The following is a 19054-nucleotide window of genomic DNA, read 5'->3' on the forward strand; positions in this document are numbered from 1 at the left end:
ACCCTCCTTCCTCGTCTCTTTAACGTCCTTCTAATCTCCAGCTTGTCCTTCGGTAGCGGTCGCACTCTAGCCGCTCCCTTTAGCACTCCATATCGTAATAATTCTCACACACAAAAAACAACCTTGAATGCGTATCTCTTGTGTCTGCTGTAACTACCTTTGTGGTTCTTTCTTCTCAGTTTCCATCGCCTGGCTGCTCATGTACACAATCTACAGACCAGAGGGATTTTTGATTGCAGAAACTTTTTGGTCTATTTTTAGTCTGATTATAGTTCAAATCCTACTGACCAATCGTGTTTGAGCAAGCTTGCAGGGAGGTAAACGCTCCAGTTTGAGAGCAACAGAGTGGCTCAGAAACATCGGCTAGCATCTGATGACTATTTAGCTTTTTCTTAGTTATTACTAATGTATCAGTAAACAAGCAGGGGCATGTGACTCAGTCCACAGGTAGACCTTTGATGGAGGTGGATCAGCTCAGTTTCTCATAGGTTCTCAGCACACGGTTATCTTACTCTTGCCAGTATTTAAACGAATAATTGAATCGTGTTTAAACCAGACAGAGTCAGTCAGGTAAACCAGTTATGTTGAATGCTTTCTTTTATGACAGCTACAAACTTCATCAGTGAATGCTGGCATTCATACAAAGATAACACTGATTGCCTTTTTTAATGGCTGAGAACTACACAAAGGCCAACTTTTGTTCTGTTTTGTTGATTAAATCAGAGATTATTAAAGCAGAGAAAATCTGACGTGCAGTTATTATCGGGGTTTTTTGTCAGTTATCATTATCGTGTCAGCACTGAAAGAATGGTCAGGCTGTTACAGTTCAGCATGTCATAGTCTAAAATATAACTTTAATGCACTGCGCTCCTTTTCTCACAGGGTCTCCTCCTGTTAAACTAATGCATAGCATTTTATCCTCAGTCTCCCCGTCCCTCTTAACAAAGACTTTGGAAGAGTGCCCTCCACTAAGAAGGTCTTTTTTAAATAATTGACTTTCATAAGTTCTGCAGCACTGTTCCCCTTAAAATTGAGAGTGCATTTGAAAAAGTACTTAGACATTATAGATTCATGATAGTTTATCTCATCCCCGCTGACCAGGTGGTATAATGAAAGCTAGCACCTCTTTGAAGTACATTAAAACTTGGTGCATTATCCTACTTTGATTAGCATTCTAGGGGCCAGAGGGTTTGTAATGACCCAGAATAATTCTTCTGCTGCAGAATAAATCTCCACATTACACAAAGAATCAATCGCTTCCACTTGGCTGTACCAAAAAGCCCCGCCTCCTTCTCTGAGGCTAATGAATGAGGCATGGTCTGTTTGATACTAGGTCAGGGGACGAGCATAGGGTCAACTGGTGGTCAACCGTCCTGCTTTACCTAAGGGAACGGAAGGAAGCCAGTGGAGTAGAGAATAAATCTGCCTTTGTTTGGTAAACTGCCTACAACAGAGACACCAAAGCAGCACTGCGCAGAAAATGTCAGGCGCTGATCGTGACATGACAGGAATCCCGGATATACCGTACGCCTGCCTCTGACAAGCCTCTGCACCTCATGTAGCGCCTTCCCACACCACACACAGCATTTGCGTAGTAACCTAATTGAAAACACTGTCAGTTTTCTTTTCATTTTTCGTGTTTGTATTAAATTGGAAGTGTCTGGAAACAAGCAGTGTTCATTAGCAGAGCGTGAAGGCAGCATCATTAAGCGTGGGGTCAAGGAAAATACCATTTGGCTGCTTCCCCTGGTGTTGCACCGCTTCCCGCTGTCACATGATGATGGCAAACCTCAGCTCCCAAATATGTCAGCCAGTGCATACAGTGTGGTCTATAGGGACAAGCTCATTAGCACCGCTACACGCCAACAAACGAGCTCCCACTCGTGTGACCCACAAATCTGAGGGCCAGACTGCCAGGTTAGAGAAACTGTGTAAACTGTAAGTCATTTATGGGGCGAGCTTGAGCTGTAACACATTTTATTTTTAGAAATGGTGTTTTAGTTGGAAATTAAAGGCCTCTAGCCCTGTCGCAGCTCAGCTATTTCAGTTATAGACATTACAAACAGACATGAGTTTAAGTCAAAGAAAGTCTGATTTACTTTAGGATGTAACATTTTAGCGTCTTTACATTGCAATATGAAATTCTTTGAGGTGACAGTTGTAGTGACACTAAATCGTTTAAACTGGATTGAAATGTATGGACATTTGTGTCTTTTCAGCCTCTGAGCCCAACCTAAAGCTTCGTTCTCGGCTAAAACAGAAGGTGACGGAGCGTCGCAGCAGCCCTCTGCTCCGTAGGAAAGATGGACCCCTTGCTACTGTTAAGAAGCGTCCCCTAGACGTCGCTGGTAAGGACTCCTGTCACTGTTGTTTTAAGGTGCTATCACAAATAGTCACCCAGTTTGATGCATTTCAGTGCAGAAAGTTGATTCATTTTTTCTTCATTGTATGTACTCTAGAGTCTGCATGTAACAGTGCACCAGGCTCAGGTCCCAGTTCCCCCAACAATGGCTCCAGTAACATCCCCACAGAGAATGGGATCACAATCTGCAGCAGTCCAGGAGAGGTAAACATCATGGCATCTCTAATTATAGCGTATGCACATGTGTGTTTGTGAAGCAGGACACCAGGATTTGCAGTGTTAATTTATTTTAATAGAGGCGTCAGCCTGTGAGTATATTTAATCCATACACTGTATATGAAAGATGGACTTGGCCACCATGACTAGGGATGGGTATCGGTATCCCGGTTCTGACATAAACGGTAGTAACCAGACCGAAAAACAGCGCACATTTCGGTGCTTTTTTCCTGAGATGTGATACACTTCAGATTCTAGCCAATCATTTTACGTTTCCAAGGATAGTAGGCGGGCCCAGGTGCGTCCGTTCTTTTAGAGCAGAGCTACAGATTAAAAATGCCCAAGGCAAAGCGGTTTTGCTGTACTTCACAGCAAAAGATGCAAACTCAGCAGCCTGCAACAAGTGCTTTAAGCTGATACTGTGATACTGTGCAAAGGAGGTAACACCAAGAATCTGATAAAACACCTGGCGACGCATAGCGTTTTGTTAAAAGGCGAGAAATGCACCGTATTTGATAGCTTGCTGCGAGACCTCACACCGTGCACATCTACTGCGGGCGTGGTGCATGTTATCGGACGCGGAGTTAGCAACATCCCCCAAAAACCGGAAGAGGAGAGTCCTGGCCCCTAGCCCTGCCAATGTAGAAGAAATGATGATGGATGGTGATGCAGCAGCAGCCGTTCTTCTCTGGGCGAGTAGCTTAATGTTGTCCGTGTATAATTCACGTTGAGTAGGCTAACCACGTTATTACATTAATGCATGTAAGGTGAACTAGCAAACACCGTCGTGGGTACATGCAGCTGTCCTCTTGTTTGATGGCAGGTACTCCCTCCACCCTGGCCAAAAAGGCTAAAATGACCAAAGAAAAAGTGGAAAACAGTTAAACATGAGAGGTTTTTGGACAAAGTTTGTGTTTTTTCCATTGTTTAAGCACTGCTTCCAGCCAAGAGTGATACCATATATGCCCCATAGCTGCAGAAAAGGCTAACATTGTTATCTTTTTACAAAAAAACAGCTAAACATGAGAGGTTTTTGGACAAAGTGTGTGTTTTCCATTCTTTAAGCACCATTTAAGCACCGGCACCATTTTAAAAGTACCAGTTTGGTACTGGTATCAGATAAAACCTAAACGATACCCATCCCTAACCATGACATCAACCTCTGCTACCAAAAGTGGTTAGCAGTTTGTAATAGTAAACTATACAGATGCACAGATAGCTGCTTATTAGTGATAAGTAACAAAAGAACATGATACTAGATTTTCACTCTTCAGAGAAACCTGTCGCTTCAAACAGCCACACCTTTTATTTCCACATGACTCTAAGAACATTTAACTGGGCGATAGAGTCTGCGTCAGAGGACAAAAGTGTTCAAGGCCCAGAGAGACAACCAGCTTTCTTAGAAAAGGGTCTCACTGCTGTTTCAATAAATAACAGCAATGAGACTGAGAACTAAATTCACACATAATCACACAAAACTGTGTTATTTATAGTACTCCAGGAATCAGTCCTAGATAATACAGTCATAATGTGTGAGTCATACAGGCTACACAGAAAATTCAAGGACAAATAACCCGCATCACAAACTTTCTCAGGTGCAAAAATGGTGAACTCTGCACATCTTGAGACAGTTGGAGTCTCCGAATGTGATTCCTGGAATCCCATCGACATTTTTTTTAAACATTCTGCAATTTTTAAGTGATCTCACATTTTATAACGAGCCGCACGAGTGGATAAAAAACATGTTTTACATCCAAAGAGACACGAGGGGTACTTTCAAAAGTCTTGCATGGGCTCTTCAGCTCCAAAATCATCAGGTATTCATCAGTGGCCTTCAGCCAGCTAGGTTAGGTACACTCTGAAGTTAACCCTGTTGCTTCTGTCTCTTTGGGTCTGTAACCCTTTCATGACCGAACTCTGTGTAAAAGAGCCTGGACCACAGCCTGACCCTGTGGTGTTAGGTGAGGTATAAAAAGCTCCATACAGTTGACATAATGGGGAAAGTAAGTAGGAAGACCAAAAGAGTTGGTGCCAGGATGTAAACATGTTTATTTCTGCTATTCTGTTATTCTCTGTGGACTCACGTGCATTTGATGCCAGCCTCAAGTGGCAGTTTGAGGAACTGCAGTTTTTGGCTGTTAAGCTTTGGCTTCATTCTTCACCTGCAGAGAGACCCGCATCTGTTTAATCAGTGTCATCATTTAAGTCTTCATAAAGCAAGTCAATTTTAATTTTCGGGGGAAGTTTTGATTTTAGGTTAATGTTATATTTGGATTATTCATGTCATAGCTGTGGTTACATATTATGGTAAATAGATTTAAATGAATCTAATATCCATGACTGTGTGCCCGTGGCTGCGTGTGCATTTGTATGTGTGAGAGAGATGGAAAAGTCTTGCACTGTACACAGCACTGTTTTCTTGGATCTGCACTGTATTTATGTCAATGTGGATGTGTCTGCAGACCTCACTGCTCCAGAGGCTGGCAACACGGGAAGGGTCAGTTAGCCACCTCTCTCTCTACACCTCTCCGTCTCTGCCCAACATCACCCTGGGCCTGCCAGCCACAGGACCTGCTAGCACTGTGAGTCCATTTAAAAGAAAATACCACAGAATCAAACTTTTAGATATCAGAATCAGAATCAGAATACTTTATTCATCCCGAGGGAAATATGACATTAGTTATAGCGAATCGTTCATTAGTTGTACTGTAATTACTCTCATCACTGTGGAGAAGGTTCATTGGTTAGTTTCCTTAGAAATACAAAGGATATTACAGAGCCTGTAACTGGATTTGAACTCGTCAGTCTTGTCATTGCCTTCATTCTTTCCTTCTTTCCCCACCTTAACATCTCTTTCTCCCTCTCCCTGCCTGTGTGTCTTTGTAGGTGGTATCGGGACACCAAGATGGCGAGAGTCATCTGGCATTGCCTGCATTGCAGCAGGGCATTCCACTGACCCCTCCTTTCCTGCCCTCCCACCTGCCCTCCTACTTGGCATCTTCAGCACTGGACAGGGAGGGCCCAGGAGGGGGCACGGTGGGTCACAACCCCCTCCTCCAACACATGGTACTGCTGGATCCAAGCCACAGTCCAGTGGGTCAGTTTTCACTGCAACATTTGCAGGATTTTTATTTTTCTCTCTTTCAAACAGTGGGTGAGGTCTGAATTATTGATACTGTGTGGTCCACCGAAAGAATCTACAGCCCAAATATTTTGCTGTTTCTTCTCTAAGCTTTAGCGATAACAGTATTATGTTTCAAAGTGTGCTAAAATAATTACTGGAAAGATTACATACACACAATTCAAGGTTCTAATGATTTGGGCAGCTTATAGTTTTGAGAGCATCACTGGAGGAAAAAACGTCAACGATTTTTAAGGAATAAAATAAATACGATTTTTGTTTGAGATTATTTGTCGTGGATTCGGAAAATGACCTCACAGTTCATTCTGTACTGCTGCAATCTGTGATCTCATTGGCTATTGTCTGCTGAATCTGGCCTCTAAAGATGAAGGCCGATCTTTTTTGGAAAGCTTCCCATGAAGCTGGCATATATGAGGGCCAAGACTTCCTCTTCCTTCTGCTGTTCATTGTTTATGAATGGAGATGACTTAAAAACACTAATAAAGACCTAAATAGCTGTCAAAGGATACATTTTGCCAAAATCAATCCTTTTTTGGCCTTTTGATTGCTCAGATGTGATTCAGCCTGAGGAGTGAAACTCTGTCACTTACAGTACATTTAATGCATGATCTATTTTACTGTTTATATTGCAGGGGCTGCTTGAACCAAGCTACTGAAATTTATAAGTGGAGACAAATGTGGCAAACTTGTCTGACATCATCTTATTTTAAAATATCACTTCAGCTAGAAAAAAGCAGGACCTGCACTGCATTGCAGCTAAAATGTGCAGCCGGTATTCCTGAGTAACGGTTTCCATCCGTCATATGAGAGGGGCCCCTGTGGTTCCAGTTGTAAAGCCTCCAGTTTCTTTTAAGTAGATGAAATAAAATCACCTAAAATTATCACCTAAAATATGTGTGAATGATGAGTGGAGCTACAGAAATAAGACACAGCTTTTGGAAAAAAATGCTTGAGATCATTTCCTGCAACCGCTCTGTGTTTTCTGTAGTTGGGCTGGGTGGCCTACCGCTGCCATCGTCCTCCGTCTCCAAGCTCATGCGCAGCCACCGTCCCCTGGGGAGAACGCAGTCGGCGCCTCTGCCCCAGCAGCAGTGCGGACAGACACAGGCCCTGCAGCACCTGGTGGTCCAGCAGCAGCACCAGCAGTTCCTGGAGAAGCACAAACAACTGTTCCAACAGCAGCAGCAGCAGCACATCATCAACAAGGTATTTCAACACATGTCTGTGCGCAGTATCAAAAGTAACTCTGAACAGCTGCGGTATTGCAGGCAGCTGTATGTCTGTCCATATACTGTGTGTGTGAGTGTTTGTCTATCTACATGACACTGACTTGGTTAATGTTTGTGAGTCCTATTTTCTTTTCTCCAAGCGCTGGATGATTCAGCCTGCAATTAGCAATTCTTTTAGCTAGTTTTTTTCTTTTCTTTCTGTGTTCATGTGTCCCTGCTTCTCACTGTCACCCTGGCAACTGTGCACTAGAGGAAGCATCTTCCATATATGGTCACACAGGAAATATGACTCACTGCTTCATTGTTGAAGAGTGTGCGTATGTGCAAGCTTATGTGTGAAGTTGCTCTATGATACAGTCATAATTTATGTGGCTGAAATTCATAATTTCATATACTGTGTCACATGGCTGCATTAAATGTGCCCAAAGGTTCAAATAATCAGGTAAATATTTGTAAAAGTAATCAATGTGATCGAAAATCTGAGGCTTTGTCAGCTTATCATGGACGTGCATTCATCTACTCAAGGCATAGCAGCCCCCCCAAAAAATATATTTATATCCTTGCACAATAGGGGAAAGTTATTTGACTCCCTGCTGAATTTGTGCATTTGCTCTCGTGCAAAGAAATTAACAGTCTCTAATTTTAATGGTAGTTTTATTTTAATGGAGAGAAACAGATGTTTCTTATAGTTGCTCACCAGGTTTGCACACCCCTCAGGAGAGATTTTGGTCCTCTCCTCTTCACAGAAACTTTAAATCCTTTAGGTTTCTTTGCTTGTCAGTGGGGTTGGTGTTCTGTGGGTCATACTCAGCATTTTCCTCCCAGTAAACATGGTTTCGTCCGACACCCAGGCCTTTTCTGAGTCACTGAGATGTTCACGAGGAAACCTAAGACCAGCCTGTGTGTGTGCCTTCTTGAGCAGGGGGACCTTGTAGCTGCTGAAAGATTACCAGTGGTGGTGTTCTTGGTGACTGTGGGCCCAACTGTCTTAATAGTTTTGGGCTTATTCACCACCTTTTCTCATGATCATCCTCTTGCAAGCTCTTGCATGGAGCTCCAGACTGAGGGTGACTGTTGGTCATTTTAGTTTTCTTCAGTTTCACCTCCTCACCAAGCTTCTTACTGATGCTTTTGTTGTCCATTCGACAATTTTGGACAACTTTTTGGTCTTGACATGATGGTGGAGAGGTTGGAATAAACAGGTGTACTTTATATACATAACAAGATGAGCTCTGGCGTATCTTTAATTGACTGGTTGTATCCCTAACCCCTAGTCTGTGGGATCTAGAATTCTGGCTGGGTTGCAGAGGATCACTGAGTGACTTTTATTCTGTCTCTCTCCATTAAACCGAAACTGCCACAAAATACAAGACAGTTTGTTTATTTGTAAGTGAGCAAACTTACAAAAAAAATCCCCCATTGTTTATATATGATTAAGATACTAAATCAATAGTTTTATCACATAAAAAGCAAGCAGTGAGTGTCATACTTACCAGAAACATCCTCCTGTAATCTTTCTTGTTGTGGATGTCACCTCAATATTTCAGGTTGGGAATCAGGCTTGAACATGTATCTGCAGAAAGAGTTTTTCCCCACATAAAGATTTATACACTAGTAAGAGGAAGAGATGGACAAAGCATGCATATTAGACGGAGGCGCTGAGGGAGACTGGAACTAAAATGGTTTGAGTTGCACAGAGGATGAGGTGAGGAGCTGCCCACTAATCACTAACAATCAGCAGCCAAAGTTTGCGGTACAACCAGAACAACATACTGTATATGCATAAAAATGAACAAGTGTAAAGTCACCAAAGCTTGTGGCAATTTCTGTAAATCCCATTAGGTTATTTGTCGGCAATTATAATGAGCTATAATGTTCTGTGTAATTTTGCGTTGAGTTCTGCTACATAAGTCTTCCAATTAAGTCAGTTCATTTTTATTATTATTAGGGTCTAATTGTAGCTTACTGTTTTCCCGACTTGCCTCATGGGAAACAGATACTGGATTTAAAGCTGCTGGAACGTTGAGGTCTTTGTACAGTTTGCTTTATTTCCCTGGGTTGGCGTGGTTACTCGCAGCCTATTTTCTCCTGTGTGGCTTGAAGGGATGACAATTGTGTATTTGTGTGTGTGGTGTCCATGACGGGCCTCGGATAGACTTTCAAGCAATCCCTTACCTGATGATTTCCTCTTCATATAGCAGTGGAATTATCACACAGGATTAAATAAAAGGCGTCCAGTGAGGTTTTCAGAAGAGGCAGGAGTTCAGTGACTGCATGAAGTTGTTAAAAGACGCAGGACAGAAAAAGGATGGTGGTTGTTTAGTTAACTGGAGCCATTCTGCGTAGCTTTAAAAAGCTGTAATGGCACCTTTAACTTTAACGATCTGCCCTTTTTCAGCAAGAAATGTAACCTGAGTCCATTACTCAAAATATCACCTGAACACCTGAAGAGCTAGACTTTAAGCTTTAGACCACAACAAGAAAATGCTTTGGCGTGTGATGATCGCTGAGCGTTACTATAGTGCTGTGTATTATTTTACCAAAGTCATGCACAGAAGTAGATTAATGAATAAAACCTCGAGCTACTGAATGGTGTAGTTGTTCTCCTGCCGTCCGTGTCTGACTGCCGTGTGTGTGACTTGTTATCCTGATATTTGTGACTGTAATTATAGCTCCTGCATTAACCGCAAAGCAGGATTATGACAGTGCTATTTTAGGTGTCTATTCATTTCCTGCTTTTTAATGTTGCCTAATATCATTGCACCATGGAAGTCATTGGAGAAGTTCCCCCAGCGGACTCCGTAGTTACTCATTGCCTTTGTTTTGTTTTTGCCTCATAAAGATCAGACTTAATGAGGAATTTAACATTATCCCCAAGAAATATTGATTGCTGCGAGCTGGTTTTAATATCTGCTATATTTCTGTTTGACGTGGGAAAATACGCGACTAAAGTTAGCAGCGTGGGACGAATATGTTTCCAGTGATGCATGTAACGCCTACCATTTGACTCTTAAAAGTGGTGCTAACTATTATGTAGAAATATCCTGTTGGCAGGAGTTATTTCATTTACCCTTTTCACCCTTGGATATCCACCTCTTGACTCATCTGCAGTCTTCCTTCCCTTCCCTATTTGCATCTATCAGTCAAGTCAGCAGGAAAAAGGGGTCTTCCTGAAAACTTTTGGCTTTTTTCTGCAGCAGAAAGAAAGAAATGAATGAAAGAATCTTGAAATGGTTCCAACCTGAGCTTGTTGTGTGCCACTATGGCGGTACAGCGGTGTGCTTAGGGGAGAGAAATAAACGCACAGAGTCCGAGTGTATCAAGTGTTTCCACCACCCCGTCTCTCCTCTCCCTCTTCCAGCTGATTTAACAGGGTTATTTAGTGTCTGTCCCCCTTATGGTTCACGTCCCAGCCACTATTTCCTCTGTAAAAGAAGAAGGGTTAGACAGAGGGAAAGAGAACAAATTGAGAGAGAAAGGAAGAGAGTCAGTGTGGCAGGAGTGTTTTGAGTTTGTTTGGAGAAGAGGGACTGGGATGAGGCAAGAGCCTGCTCTCTCTGACGTCAATGGACTGTTCCCTGGGCAATATGCCAGCCGTGTGTGTGTGTTCCAGGCACAAACAGTGGTCCTGTCCAATCATGACCTGCACATCAAGGTTGAGGTCTGTGACGACAGGGACGAGGGCAGCTGCCAAAACAAGATTATTACAATCCCCCCTCTGCGGTGCTTCCACTCTCTTTCCTCGCTTTTTCTTTTCTCTTACATGTTCAGACACGACGAACTTAGCAGTAAAATTCATCCATAGTCTCAGGAGATTATATCATTAGTTTGAAAACAAATAACTAGCCTATCAGAATCCAGAGTACAGATGTGGTTTATTTCTGTGTGTGCAAAAAGTCAAAAGCCCCGGCTAATGTTAGCTTTTGGTGGGTTTATCTAAGGTTGTTTTCATTAACTTTGTACGCGGACTGATTAGTCAGTTATTTTTGGAATGAAAAACATCCAAAGTGTAGTTTTAAATTGGAGCATGTTGTCCCTGATGTTTCCTTAGTGCTTTCCTCCCTTCATGCTTTTGAAACTCTCGGTTCTGTCTTTTTTCTGTTTTCTGGAACGTCTTTCTGTTACTGGCTCCTAACATCATCAGTTGACTCCCTAATCTTGGCCGAATGTTATGTGAATATTTTCTTTTATGTCCAAAGTGTTCCAGTTTTTCCTCTAAAAACATGCATAACACCGTCAAATCACTGCGTCAAAAGTTTGACCTGGCCGTGTCTTTTTGCCCTCTAGATAATGTCCAAGCCCGGCGATCAGGCCTCAGCTGCAGGCCCGGGAGCCTCAGGACCAGGCAGGCAACACCAGAGTCACCCGGAAGAGACGGAGGAGGAGCTTAGGGAGCACCAGGCGCTCTCCTCGTCATCATCGTCCTCCTCTCCTACCTCTGGGCAAGAGACGGGGTTGCTACGTGGGGTGGTCATCAAGCAGGAGCCTTCGGATCCCCAGGAGCAAGAAGAGAGGGAGCAAAGAGAGAGGCAGGCTGAGCAGGACTTCCTGTTCAGACAGGTAAGCACGAATGGCGGGGACCAGTTGGAGTGGAAAAGACGGACTGGGCATGAAATTCAAATTCCACAAGTTTAATCTGGCATTTATAAAAAGGGAGAAAGTTTCTTCTTTTGCATGACTCTAAAAGCAGTGTCAGATTCATATGTTTGACATAATGTCTTCATATATGTGCATGATGATTCAAACTGGCAGCGATTACACAGTATGGAGGATTCTTTTTGTATTACAGTAATCAGTAAGTGGTTGTAGCTGGGCTGAACAACACACTGATAGCAGTGACAGATGGAGCTTCTTGTGACTGAAACATTACACTCCACATTTGTTTGATCTGCCTTTCCTCCCGACTGGACTGACTACCCAACCCGCTTCCAGTATAATATGTGTATAAATATCCTCGAAATTAGTCCGTAGCACAACTTCATGCGGGCATACACGTGCAAGTATTTTATGTAAAAGCTGTTAGCAGCAACAAATCTCTCTGTTACACGTGAATTTGTACATCGCAGTCTCTCTTTGGCCACATCCCTGCTGTCCGCTCAGCCAAATTCAATCAGACACTCCTCTCACTGTCGCCATGGCGCCCATAGTGTAGACAGACACACCCATCAGAGCAGGAAAACACGACTGCTTAGCGAGCACTGAAATATTCCACTCAGGTGCTTAAAGATCATTTTGAAAACAATTACATAAATAGTTACATAATAACTTTTCTTTTCTGTAAGCAGTTTAAAATAATTATGACGCCTTAATGTGAAACACTCATGTTTGGCACTATGTCAGCTAGAAAATGTTGCTTCAACAACCAAATGTAGTTTGGTTCTTTGCAACAGGAATCTCTTTATGGAAGCTGATTAAACTGGGCGCTATAGCAAGTAGGAAGATGTTGGTATTTGGTGCCATCTTCTGGTGGGAAACTCATATTGCAGCCCAGCTTTCTGTTGAATATTGCACTGTCTGTGTTTGTGAGCAGCAGGCTCTGCTCTTAGAGCAGCAGCGGATCCACCAGTTGAGGAATTACCAAGCCTCGATGGAAGCAGCCGGGCTTTCGGCCAATTTTGCTGGCCACCGGCCTCTGTCGAGAGCTCAGTCATCGCCAGCCTCTTCCTCCTTCCCCATGGTCGTGCAGGAGCCGCCAGCCAAACCTCGATTCACTACAGGTCTGCTGAGTTACATAATTATTTCTTTGCACATACACACACACACAGCAGTGATGCTTTTTATTGTCATGAGCACCACAGTAATCAAACACAATGCAGAGAGTGAGTAGCTGTGTGCAGTGTTTAAACATCCTAAACAGGGTTTTTGCTTATTGCACAATGATAACCTGTTGCTTTAGAAGAAGCAGGTGCAATAGATGATAATCACACCACGTCTTATGGTGTGACCGTAAAATGTCATCGTGACAGCTGTTTCTATCCTTGTTGTCAGTGGTGCATAATCACCCATATGTTTGTGCGTGGTGGTGTGTGAATTTCCCAGGTCTTGTGTATGAGTCTTTGATGCAGAAGCACCAGTGCATATGTGGTAGCACAACGAGTCATCCAGAGCACGCTGGCCGCATTCAGAGCATCTGGTCCCGACTGCAGGAAACAGGCCTCAGGGCGCACTGTGAGGTAAAGACAAAGTTAGACTTGTGTTATTATTGAAGGACAATTAGAAAATGTACATGAGTATTTAGCTTTCAGAGGCAAACAATAAGAATCGTTGTCAGTCTTTGGAAACGTTGAGAAAGCAAATGTTAACTTCACTGACGTTTATGCAGGCGTCTCCTGTTTGATTGATGCTAAACGCTTTACACTAGAAGCTACGCTCATATGTTTTCCCTCACATTCATAATACACTCATCTGTCGCACACACACCCTCTAAAGTAGTCAGGTGCACTGGGACAATTCCGGGTTCAGTATCTCATCTAAGAACACTTATGGAGCAGGCCAGGAATCAAACTACCCACCACACCTGCCCAAATTTAAAAAACAGAAAAAAACAGCACATTTGTTGTTGTGTCATTGGAAATTGTTTCATTTATTAGTGTTTGTGTTATTTTCCCCTGACAGTGATGTTTTACCACTTTATTGCAGGTTGTTGTCGTAGCCAGAAGGAGGCAGTGTTAATGCACTTCTTTTAACGTTTGTCCTTATAGGTGAAAACTCTCACATTGAGGTTTCGAATATGATCTAATATTAAACTGACTCAGTGACAACACTGGGACGCCCTGTATATTATTTCTTCGGACTAACAATATGATAAAACTTCTGCAGAACTCTGCTCTCCTATCCTGTTTTTGCGGGGAGTTTAAATGCGGAGCATGAAAAGCTAATCAGAAGTTGTGTATCTTTTTTTTCCTCTCTGTTTTCAGTGTATCCGTGGTAGGAAGGCCTCATTGGAGGAGTTGCAAACAGTCCACTCTGAAGCCCACGTCATGCTATATGGAACTAACCCGCTGCGGCAGAAACTAGACAGTAAGACATGCTTCCTCACACACATTCACACATTCACAAACACACTTTTTCCAAGCGTGCACTGCTTCACCTCCTAGACTAGATTACTCATTAGTTTAGTCTAAAAAAATTGTGGATGCTTTAAGACTTACTGGGTTTTTGAGAATTGTAGCGTTTCATGCATTTATTCACAAGTCTGAAGTTGACCGCCTGACTCTGCAGGGTCCGTTTAAAGGAATCTGTTCTAATGCTTAAATCGTATCATAACTAAAGGTCCTTCTAATAAAGTCCTCAGAGGTGTTACGATAAGACAAGGACCAACTAGAGCTGCTAAACTAAAAGTCTCGCAGGCTGCTTAGTCACTTATGTCTGGCCTTAAAGTGCAGGTGTAGTGAAGTAGTCTGCATTATGTGAAAAAATCAAAGGGGCGAGCCCCAGTGGCGATCTTCGCTTTCACTCAGTGGAGGCATAAATTCCTCTTATTATTACTGCTCACACAGGAGTCTTACCAGATACTCCTGTGTGAGCTTCAGCGTACAAGTGGGATAGCCTACAGTAAGAGCTGGAGTAAAGGAATAAACCACAAAGGTGGCGGCTAATCAGGAATTAAAGTATTCACACTATATTAAATATTTGTTAGTGGTGTAGTGTTTAACTCTGGATTAGGATTATGTTAAGCAGTCAGATTTAATTTCAAAAGAAATTACAAATAATAAAGTAAGCTGATGTTGTTTTGTTTGAAAGGAAATTAAAAGTGTAAGCACACATTTGAAAAGAGTTCACTCGGGGTCAGTAACTACGTCAGCTTAGTTTGTTTTCAGACATGTCAGAAATGTGAAGTTTATTGATTTTCTTCTTCAGTGACAAACTGACCCCTCTCTGGCCAAATCTAGATTTTTTTTCCTGAAGAAGGCTTGATTGAGAGGTCAAGCAGATACTTTTTTTTCTTCACCTCACCTAATTAAAGCATGCCCTTGTGTACTATTGCTGTTAGATAAGGTCACAAAGTCAAATAGTTGGTTTTAAGGGTATCTGTGAGTCTGCAGTGCAACCTCTTCCCTTAGTAACCTTTCACTTTTGCTTTCTCTCTTTCTAATTCTTCACTTCATTTCTTTCTCTTCAGGTTCAGTAAATCCCATGTTTGTGAGGTTGCCGTGTGGAGGCATAGGGGTAAGTCACTTACTCTGTTTGTTAATTCATGCTTAAGTCATCTTCCAAATATTCACTGTCTAATTAAGTATTTGTAATTTGCGCTCTTGATATTTCTTGGAAAAGGCCATTGTTAGTCATACTGGTTTATTCAGTGGAAAATTGTTGTAATAGACACTTGTGTTTTTACAACACTGTTAGTCTAATCAATACCCATCTGGCACAACTCCATCAGACTCTGGAACGAAGCAAATAAGCATAGTTTCAGCCTTATCAAATAGCAGTATAATAAGTGTCTCCTTCGCCCACTCATTCTGCCCCCTGCCTAAATAATGGTCCCATTTGTTCTCTTTGCACCAAACAAACACACACACACACACACACACACACACACACACACACACACACACACACACAGCCTTGACACACTAGCACGCAGATGCACACAAACACACACAAACACCACCCCTCAAGGACCAGAGGCAACAAAAGCTGTTGCTCGCCTTTCCGCCGTGTTAGTAATTGTAACCAGATGTTACGAGCTGTGTGTGTGTGTGTGCGTGCGTGCGTGCGTGCGTGCGTGCGTGCGTGCGTGCGTGCGTGCGTGTGTGTGTGTGTGTGTGTGTGTGTGGGGCAGGGGGTATGACTTTGTTTGTGTGCATTGCATAGTTTGTGTTTGGGGATTCTTGTGTGCTAAGGCAATGATTTTGATGGCTGCTTCAAGTTGGAAGTGATAATGTATCTGAAAACTGATACATTGGAACAGTTGTGCACCTGTGTGTGTGTGTGTGTGTGTGTGTATGTGTGTGTGTGTGTGTGTGTGTGTGTGTGTTTCCATGCTTTTTTTGTTGTTGTCTTCACAATATTGAGCATTTGAAAGGCTACATCATGCCTACCTTGCCACATACCTGATCTCTCTACATCGTTCCTCATCTCCTCATACCTCTGTTTCCTTTCTCCTCTTCTTGCCTCCTTTGGGGCCACCACTCCTGCTGCTGCGGTGGGAACAAGAAAAGCCGGAGTTCTGCGTTGCTCCGTTCTGCTCTTTATAATGGCAAATGGGACTAAATTGTTGTTTTCCTGTCATACACACACATACAAGTCTTACATACACACACTCACTCGCTTGCAGAGGAAGGGGGTTCAAATTAAGCTGTCAGCCTGTGGAGAACCATCATTCTGTCATACCAGCACGTTCCCGCTATTTTCTGCCTCTAACACATACACTCACTCACACTCACGCACATGCACACACACACCACTTCCCTTTCACTTTCCCCCGACGAGCTTGTGTCCCCCTCCAGGCTCGAGGCAAAACTAAACATCAACATGGGAAATAATAAAGCACTCGCGCTGCTTCAGAGCAGCATCTGTTTGCGCTCATTAACCTGACTTGTATATATGATTCAGTTTCCCATTCACTCACTCACTTGACTCTTGATTTGCTCGCTCGCTCAGTCATTGACTCGGCTACTACATACTGTCATCCACTTACACCGCGTTCCCCTCTCTTCACATTGGGTTCCATTAGTCACTCATCAACAATGCACTCCCCTTTTTTTAGTATCTTTAGTGTATGTTGAGCGCTCCACAGTTTCATTTCATGACAAATTCTTTCTTGGCGCAACTTTAAAAGAGCCCCTTTTCTTCTCCGTGGATGTTATTATGGAGTAATCATCCGGCCTTGATCAGTTTCGTCACTGGAGACCGGAGGAAAAGGGGGGCGGCTGCCTGAAAGGCTGTCGACTCGCTCGGCTCGCTGACTGGTTGAAGGACCGAGGATCTGACTGGGTGGCTAAGGTTAATGTTCCACTCGGTCAGTTGACTGACTGAAAGGCCAGCGGCGTGGATGAAAGGGCGAGCGACTGGCAGGTTAAAGTTAACATATTCAAAGACCCCCAGGTTTACATCAGGAAAGCCTCGCTTAGAGCTCTGGCGTCGGCCGCTCTGCACATGTGTGCACGGTTCAAAACACGCTGACACACAGGCCTTCACTTTCTTCTTTTCCTCAGCCAGCTTCTTCTCTCTGTGTTTATCGTGTGCTCCATCTGCCTGCAGTATCTGCCATGCCTGATGGAGGGTGTGTATATTATCCTGTGCGTGGCCCTCTGCGTACAATCAATCACACAGACTATTGTGGTCTGTTGGGCTTGTATGCATGTGTGTGTAGGTACTGTAGTGATTTGGGCTGGGGGGGGGGGCGCTGCGCTGCGCTGCCCGTGCTTCTGCATTAATCAGGCTTGACCACTGAATAGTTGCCCTGTGTCTAAGCATGCTCAAACACACACACGTCAGGTATTCATATCTTATGGGTATATCTAATTGACATAAAGCTTTCCCTATCCCCTCACCCTACCCCTAACCATGATATATGAATGCCTAACCCTTACCCTATACCTAACCATAACCCTATTGTAACCCTGTCACTAAAGCCACATTTTGAGTCTCAGAAATGCCTTCAGACTTGCAGGAACCAGGATTTTGGTCCTCACACGTATAGTAAACGTCCATTTCTTGGTCCCCACAAAGATATGATCACACACACGCACATTTTAGTCATTTAAAAAAAAACAAAAAACCTCATGTTCTATACCAAAAAAAAAATTTTTTTTTAATCGGCCTTTTACAGTTTTTTTTTTTTTGTCGTGTAATATTTTAAGGTGGATAAATTATGGAATGTCTCTAAATATCTGTAAACGTAATGAGTGTTGTTTGCCTGAAAACCCCTCTATATGGTTTAACCTTAAAACTGACGTATAACTGACAGCTTACTATAAATTTGCTGCTTAACCTGTTATTAATTAAGGCTGTTGTGTTTTCATCATATTATACTTAAGTCTTTGATTGGTCTCTGGAGTGCGGAGTTACAGTGTCATATCCTTACGGATCAAAGGGATTTTTAGAAAGTCTGTTGTGTTATACACAGCGCGATGAATCCTCCAATTTTATGTCTCGTAGTGTTTCTCTCTATTGTTTTCCTCACAGTGAATAAATTTTCCAGCCCTTCTTGCACCGCTGCAGACAAACTTTCAAAGAGTAACTCTGATGCTGTGAAATGACACAAGCTAAATGATTTCAAATGTGCTCAGTTTTACGACTTCTACCCCACTCAAGTGCTGTCAGTAACACCAGCAAAAAATAGATAAGTGGAAAACAGTATGAAGTTGCATATTTTGGCTCCGTTTGAAAATGTTATTTAAACAATACAAGGCCTCATGTGTGTTTGTGTGTGTTGGCAGGTGGACAGCGACACCATTTGGAATGAAGTCCATTCATCCAGCGCAGCGCGTCTGGCTGTTGGCTCTGTGGTGGAGCTCGTCTTCAAAGTAGCATCGGGAGAACTGAAGGTTGGTTTGGATGCTCCGTGGAGTTCGATTAGTCATGGCTGTTTGCAGGGCTGCAGTGTATTTTTAGGCATTGGAGCACTTGTGGCCTTTAGGAGCGGGTAAATGTGCGTTAACCTTTAAATGCTATGTAACTCAAATGGACTCTGCAGTATAATTGGTCCCCTCCAACTTCGAGGGGTTTGATTTTAATATCCTTGTTAAGGTCTTACTGCTCTAGTCGATTTTCCACCTGAGTTCCAGTCACATAGGCTTACAGACAGAACAAGGCCCAGCGCAAAGAGAGCACTATATCAGGTCACCTCTAGTAATGTGCTATCCGGCCGTACTTCCAGACACCTTAAAGGAAAAAAAAAAAAACAAGGAAAAAGTTCCAGAACCAACTTTCGCACCTCCCAGACAGACATCCCCACCCCATCACGCCTCTCCCCATCCCAGCCAGACTCGTGCGTCTGTGGCGGTGGCGGCTTGCTGTTTGAACCCAGCAGGGAGACCCGGTGCACACGCACCGCAAGCGCCAGCAGTCCCCATTAACAGGCCCCCTTTAGAAGTGTTGCACCAAAGCCACCTGCAGACCAGGTTAGCGTTAGCTTTGCACCAGTATAGCACACTA

At 43.2% G+C, this 19054-nt stretch overlaps 1 protein-coding gene and 1 long non-coding RNA gene across 8 annotated transcripts in view; one reads left to right on the forward strand and one right to left on the reverse strand.

The window, feature by feature from the left end:
- hdac4 (histone deacetylase 4) overlaps positions 1-19054 on the forward strand; it is a 124766-nt gene that overhangs the window by 85756 nt on the left and 19956 nt on the right. For all 3 annotated transcript variants that reach the window (XM_085434677.1, XM_085434678.1, XM_085434679.1), the window contains 11 exons: positions 2220-2348; positions 2460-2566; positions 5041-5160; positions 5465-5675; positions 6709-6926; positions 11237-11509; positions 12480-12666; positions 12989-13122; positions 13867-13969; positions 15072-15118; positions 18337-18444. In XM_085434677.1, coding sequence (XP_085290803.1) covers positions 2220-2348; positions 2460-2566; positions 5041-5160; positions 5465-5675; positions 6709-6926; positions 11237-11509; positions 12480-12666; positions 12989-13122; positions 13867-13969; positions 15072-15118; positions 18337-18444 — 1637 coding nt within the window. The remainder of the gene's footprint in view (positions 1-2219; positions 2349-2459; positions 2567-5040; positions 5161-5464; positions 5676-6708; positions 6927-11236; positions 11510-12479; positions 12667-12988; positions 13123-13866; positions 13970-15071; positions 15119-18336; positions 18445-19054) is intronic.
- On the reverse strand, positions 2560-10450 carry LOC146691315 (uncharacterized). 5 transcript variants are annotated; one of them, XR_014915576.1, is made up of 5 exons: positions 10255-10450; positions 8443-10140; positions 6727-6869; positions 5043-5158; positions 2560-4740 (listed from the first exon to the last, which is right to left on the reverse strand). It is a non-coding gene; the product is annotated as an uncharacterized LOC146691315 (long non-coding RNA). The 5 variants fall into 5 exon arrangements; XR_014915575.1 differs by lacking the exons at positions 2560-4740; positions 5043-5158 and having other exon boundaries at positions 6244-6869; positions 8443-9219; positions 9526-10140; XR_014915574.1 differs by lacking the exons at positions 2560-4740; positions 5043-5158 and having other exon boundaries at positions 6244-6869; positions 8443-8522; positions 9125-10140.

This window comes from Copadichromis virginalis, linkage group LG16 (genome assembly GCF_057382275.1).
Source record: "Copadichromis virginalis isolate Kocher_CV1m ecotype Utaka linkage group LG16, C_Virginalis_male_GT1.1, whole genome shotgun sequence".
In the NCBI taxonomy this organism is placed as follows: Eukaryota; Metazoa; Chordata; class Actinopteri; order Cichliformes; family Cichlidae; genus Copadichromis; species Copadichromis virginalis.